The sequence below is a fragment of the Periophthalmus magnuspinnatus genome, chromosome 4 (genome assembly GCF_009829125.3).
Source record: "Periophthalmus magnuspinnatus isolate fPerMag1 chromosome 4, fPerMag1.2.pri, whole genome shotgun sequence".
NCBI lineage: Eukaryota > Metazoa > Chordata > Actinopteri > Gobiiformes > Gobiidae > Periophthalmus > Periophthalmus magnuspinnatus.
Window position 1 is genome coordinate 30,891,024 of NC_047129.1, and position 6,801 is coordinate 30,897,824.

Genomic DNA, 6,801 nt, shown 5'->3' on the forward strand with positions numbered 1-6,801 from the left:
GGTAACTAATGACAAGACTTATAATTTATTTAAAATCTGTTTCTTAAACTTTGTAAACCGCCAAGTTATTAAAACATTTTGCAGATTTGTGCTTTTTAAACAGCCTTTTTCAACCTAAAACAACGGGGTTATGGATTTTAGTTAGCACGTAGCTGGTTAGCCTCCGCAATGCTTTTTAACTCTTAACATTTGAATTTTTCGCAGACTCTATGGGAAAAATGAATGTAAAAAATTACTTCCAGAGCCTGAGCAGACAGTCACTGTTGAGCTCCATGTTTGTTAAATTAACCTCTGAGTCCAAGAAAACTTTTGGACCTATGCGAGAAAAACTGGACTGGTTGAAAACAACGACATGGGTCAAATTTGAAAATAAAAATTGCCTCTAAAAACCCAGTCTAGATGTGTAGTTTAAATGTTGTTTCCTCGTCACAAACAGACCTGGAGTTGTATTTTGTTTCATTCTCACATGTTTAACACACAAACTCTGCATATTTAGGCTGAGTTCTTCTCTCAAAACACTCTGTTCCACCTTGTGATGTCATCCTGTGGTAATGCAGGAAGTACTCCACAGTGTTTTTAAACTCCATACACCTTCATTAGAATTATTTGGATGATTTCAGCTCTGGAATGACCAATCTCTACTGAACTAAAGGTAAAAGGAACTTGAAAACTACCACTTCATGACATCACAAGGTGGAATGGAGCATTTTGAGCGTTGGAGATGTACAGACTAAAAACAAAAGGGTTATTCACACATGTGTTGAAACAAAACACAACTCCAGGCATGTTTTTGATGAGGTAACAGCATTATAACATGACTTAAAGCTCACAAGAGTCAATTTTGTGCAATATAAAACTTTTAAGACAGTCAAATAACACTTGTTCAAACATCCAGAAACACTCCTAAAATTTCCTAACAATGCTGACGCCTCAGTATAAACAAATCCTTCAGTTTCAAAGTTTTCAGGAAAACCACTGAACATGAAACTTGTCTCGTTTAATCAGCTCAATGAAGTGCCTCCTTCAAACTTTCTCATTAGCGGTGACGCCATAACAAGCTTTTTAATTACACTTTTAATTAAGCTCACACAGGTCAGACGGATGGGGCGGGTCAACTGAAAGAAGCTATCTCAAATTAGGAGGCAACAACTTCCTGTCTGGCTCCGAGTGAAAAGGCATTTGGAAGAAAACTTTGTCAAACTTAACAGAAGAATTTAATTACGGCGCTGTTAACCTTTCTGAGACGCTTGTGAGGACTTGGGACTCCAGAACGCTGATTACTGAGAGCACAGACTAATTAGTAATGGACTCACTCGGGCTGTTCTGTTCTGGTGGATGTTCCTCATGTGATCTAGCTCTCAAAAGGTTACAGAGGGTGTATTAAGCAAAATGGACTTTTTGGACCTTTTTTACCATGTTCTAAAGTGATTCCCTTGTGAAAAACATGTCTGAAGAGGTTGTATAACAATTACAGATGTCCCTCACTATATCGAGGTTCATCTTTCATGGTCTCGCTGTTTCGCCGAATTTTTCAGCGCTATTTTTCATGCTGTGTGATCGTGCGTTGTGTTCTGTGTCCTGATTGGCTGTTGGACTGTAGACTATTGTCCATCAGTCTCCTCCTTGCCGTGTCTCCTGTACAGTACAGAATGTGTTCAGACAAATTTACATAAATGTTGGATCGCAGTGTGACTCTGAAGTGCTGTATGTTTGCAATTTGTTTTCTCCCCGACAAAACCCACAATGTCGATGAAACGTTCTGCACCGACAAAGACGCCGATGAAGGTTTGAACTTTAAGAGAGTTTAAACAAGAGAGAAATGTGAGAAAATGTTAACGCCTGTGTGAGAAAAGTGTATAAAGTGTGTGGTGAGGGGTTTTACAGCCAAAAACAATGAGAATAATTGTAAAAAATAAAGCTGACGACTTTGCGGATTTCACCTATTGCGGGGGGTTTTTTCACTGTACGCACTACAACTTCACAAACCTGATGCGATGTGCAGTAGTTTCATTAGCAGGATGCACACTGATTGAGTTGTGATCGAAATCTGAAGGGGAAGTGACTAGCGCAAGGAGCAAGGTGAGGAGGGGACATTTTAATATATTGTTTTAGGCGAATATAACATTTTCAAACCAGTATGAGGTAACATGGTGATCTAAATATGTTATCCACAAATGTTAAACTTTATCTTTACTTATTATTAGTTATTCGCTCTACAAACTTGCCATACAGTAATAATCTTATGGCTTAAACTCTTGAACTGACAGCAATCACGTCTTTGGCTTCACTTTCTGAAGCTATTGTGTAAAAAGTATTTCATTTTTGTTTATTTAGGCTAAGAGAGAACATGTCGAACTTTCAGATTCAGTTTCACGTGGATAGGAAGGGTAGTTTCAGAGATATTAACTGTAAACCTGGTCAAAAAATCCGCAATCTGACAGTCAAACAGCAAATTCCACCACCAACCAGCTCAGTTTAAACTATAAAGACTCTTGAATGTTGAGATGTTATGTGAGCGCAACCCAATAAAAGTTGGCACACGGACGTTTATTCCTTGTATTCTTATCTTAAACACACTTCGCTGGCATAACCCACATACTCTGCGGTGTTAAAATGACTTCCTGCCCTGCACCAAACCCCTGGCCTGAGATGACATCATGCTGTATGCAAACAGACCGAGGCATAAGGAGCGAGCTGAGGAGTCTGTGTCACAGCGAGGAGGCGAGGTAACCCCAGCCAGGCTTTCCCATTATAACCAAATATATGCAAATAAATGGGCCGAAATGAGCTTGTGAGGTTTTTTTCACCATAGAACAGCCACAATCACTCAAGATTTCACCTCAACTGGAACAAAATCAAAGAGAAAGTCAAGAGCACATTACACCACACAAATTACGCCATTTACAAAATAACGATTGACTCACTATCTCACTTTGAGCGCTGTCACCTCTCCACAGATCCGACCTGTAACTTATGACCTGCCTGTATCTTTGCCCTTCATGGCGTTAAAGCTATTTAGTGCAGATTTAAGCCAAATTTGAACATGAATAAGAGAATTTTACGCTATGGTGCATTTAAAACCTCATTAAAACAGTCTATCTCTCAATGCATTTGTTTTTTTACTATTACTATTCACTATTTTGATTTTATTTAGCCAATTGTGACATGATTTTGCCATATTGTCCAGTATGAAAGGTTTTAATTCTGCGTTTTTCTCCTATAATATTAATGTTATGATGATTATTTATGTTTTAATTTGTTGTATTGTGATTTTAATGTCTTTTTTATTCTGTAAACCACTTTGAATTACCTTGTGTACCAATTGTGCTATACAAATAAACTTGTCTTTCCTATGTAGATGTAGATTTATTTACTATTTAGTCAAATCTATTCACAAAATTAAAGCTAAGGAAGCATAATTAATCATTTACCAATAGTATCATGAGGTAAGAGTAGAAAAAGTTAAAGATAAATAGTTTAAAATGTAAAAAAATATGACCCAAAGGACTTCAGAAAACAGTTGAGCAGGTTAACCAACTACCTGCACAGTTAAGCTAGCCCCAAGCTAAAGGTTTACATTACTTTACATTAAAATAGGCGGGTTTTTTAACAACTTGAATCATTTCGGAGTGTTTAACTTAATGAAAGATTGTAAATAAAACACTTTCCAACAATAATTTATATATTGCATTGCTGGAAAAAGTGTTTAAAAGCTTGGGTTAGCTTAAACAGGAGTTGAAGCTAGCTGTGAAGGTGGCTAACGTTTAACACCTGGCTGTCATCTGCAAACAGAGCCACAACACTGGAAAACAAACAGGCTAAAACAACGCTAACCTGGCATGTTTTACTCTTAAAAACTTGACAAAACTGTAAGACTATTATTGTATTTTTAGTATTTAGGCTTTGTCATGAATTAGTATGTAAATTTGGGGCAGGTAGTAGCCAGAACTATGCAGAAATGTGCAAATCTGAGGTAGTTTTTGTATGGAAAGCTTCCCATTTTTGCTTAAAATATGGTTTGATTTTGGTCTACTCCTGGTTTAATCTTTGTTTTAGTCCTACTTTAACCCAGTCTCATAACTTAGTCCTAGTTTAAACTATTGAAACAAGTCCTGGTTGAATCAAGTCCTGTTTTTTATGTTTTTTTCAAGTTTGGATAATTGTTTCATGATCTGGTTCATTCTTAACGCTTTTAGTCCTGTTTTTAGTCTTATTTTAGATCATTTAACTAACTTATTTCTTGTTAACACTGTTGGTTAAAGCTCTGGTTCAGGGATAGTTGGTTTAATCCTGGTTTTGTGTTTAAATTCGCACGTAACGCGCGCCAAAATGACAGTTATATCCATTTTACGCACAACGCAAAGGTAGTTTACGCAGATCTTTCTTACCAACTGCTGTCGTATCCACCGTAGCATCTTCGCACAGAGCTGTAGCAGGCAGCCAGCAGCAGCACAGCGCTAGCCCAGCACTAGCAACTAGCTGCTCCTCCAACAAAACCGACCCAAAACATCAATATTCCCCCCGCAAGGACGCTCTCCAACGCGCATTACGCAGCGCATTTGAATCCCGTAAACGTCCGCGTGCACAATCCCATGCTTTACAGATGGTTTATGGATGATCCTCGGAGCAGAAGTGGCAGAAGGAGGAGAGCACAGAGTCCCGGTGAGCTGCGCCACATCTCTGCTCCGTGTGGGCCGTCCTCCGTGCGCCCAAAGCGGACACGGACAGCTCCAAACGCGGCCTCTGTGCGCCCCCTGTCTGCCTGTCTGTGAAGTAACTCTCTCTCTAAACTCTCTCCTCTGCCAGGACTAGACAGGTGTTACTTTACAAACTGACCTTTCAGAGGCTCAGAGCATAATCAGGAACATTTTGACATGTTTTAAGTAGGAAAATTATATATTAACACTATTATAAACAATATTAGCCATAGTGTGCAGGCAGATTGTGATTTGGGAATAGTGAAATAACATTTAAAGTCTGTGATTAATCTCTTTCTTCTAAAATATCCTATAGACACAGCTTTTTTGCAGTCAGCCGTCATTTTAAAGAGCTTGCTGAACATTTTTGTGACATGTAGGCCAGGTTAATTGGCAATGGTTGGTTAATTGCTGCAGATGAGATTGAAGGATGGGTCAAATGCAGAGGTGTAACGTTGCCAGTCCGTATACAAATAACATGACATAGGATGGAGCCACTCTGCTTTATTCTCTCTCTGTGACAGACATAATAGACACACGTTAATATGTCCTCACATTGACTCCCCTCTGCAGTCTCCAACATGCGACTGAGAGTTGAACAAAGTTATTTTGAATTTAAATGGGTGGTAGTGGAATAAATATTGTTAGAAACAAATGCACCAGTTACTATTTTACATACATAAAAAAATAAAATCCACCATACCTGTGACAGACAGACACACGTCCTCACTCTGGCTCCTGTAACAGTGAGAAAACACCGTGAGATGGCGCCTCGTTTTCGCGGCATAAGTGTCATGTCACAACACAAGCTAACGGCAAAATTTTACAGTCCGAATTAAAGTTACAAAATGTTTTATTAGCATTCCAAAATACATTAATTACATGTGAAAATTTTGTCTAATTAACATGTGTTCTTGTACTGTTGGTAAAGGTAAATTATTTTGAATTTAATATATTATTTCCAGTAGAACAGAACTTACCCTCTGCCGTCTCCAACGCGACTGAGAGCGGAAGTTACCAAAATAAAATACAAGTGAGCAATACGCACTTCCGTTTTATTTTTCAAAATAAAACATCAAAATGATAAAATTCACACATAAAATTAAAAAGAAACATAATACACAAAGAGAAAATACTAATAAGTGCATTTTTAACTGTTACAGGGGACAACTAATTTCCCCATGGGGATGATAAAGTGTGCTTTAATGGCCCTATATAACACAAAATTGACTCTTGTGAGATTTAAGTCATGTTATAATGCTGTTGCCTCATCAAAAACACACCTGGAGTTGTCTGTGTACATCTCCGAAGCTCAAAATGCTCTGTTCCACCTTGTGATGTCATGAAATGGTAGTTTTCAGGTTACGTTTTACCTTTTCTTCAGCACAAATTGGCAATTCCAGGTCTGAAATGATCCAAACGATTCTAGAAATGAAGGAGTTTAAAAACACAGCGGAGCACGTCCTGTATTACAACACAGTGACATCACAAGGTGGAACAGAGTGTTTTCTGTTTGAATGAAACCAAACGTAACTCCACGTCTGTTTGTGATGAGGAAACAACATTATAACTGGATCAGAAAATAGCGTAATACGGGCGCTTTAATCTTAATACACATAAAAACGTAGGATTAGCGTGGCCTTTCTTTCTTTCTTTCGTTCTTTTTTTCTTTCTGCTCCGGGCCCTGAGCCATTCCAGTTTCATGCCTTTGTGTTTTTATCTTCACAGTTGATAGTCGTCACCATAAACACTGATCATAATGGTCTGAGTCTGAGCACAGTTCAGTTCTGAGCAGCAGCAGCAGCAGGTCTGTGGCTCTGGCGTCGCTCCCAGACTCTCCCTCACAGATGCTCTCACTTTGCTCCAGTGCAGTCACTCAGCTGCACAAGATGGATCCAGTGGGGCGCTCTCTCTCTTTCCCCCCTCTCTCTCTCTCTCTCTCTCCTCCTGTCCTTTTCCCCTCTCTCTCTTTCTCCTCATCCTCTTCCTTCCCTTCTCTCTCTAGCTCCTCTTTGTCACTTGTTCTACCATTTACCTCCACCTCTTTCTTTCTCCTTTCCCCTTTCTCTCTCTTTCTCCCTCCCTCTCTCTCTCTCCTTCTCCT

The 6,801-nt window shown here is 39.0% G+C and overlaps 1 protein-coding gene across 1 annotated transcript in view; it reads right to left on the reverse strand.

Moving 5' to 3' along the window:
• Positions 1-4,687, reverse strand: part of atp11b (ATPase phospholipid transporting 11B (putative)) — a 130,091-nt gene extending 125,404 nt beyond the window's left edge. The window contains exon 1 of the mRNA XM_033992084.2: positions 4,389-4,687. Within this exon, the coding sequence (XP_033847975.1) occupies positions 4,389-4,415 (27 nt within the window). The 5' untranslated portion in view covers positions 4,416-4,687. The remainder of the gene's footprint in view (positions 1-4,388) is intronic.
• Between the last annotated feature and the right edge of the window lie 2,114 nt (positions 4,688-6,801).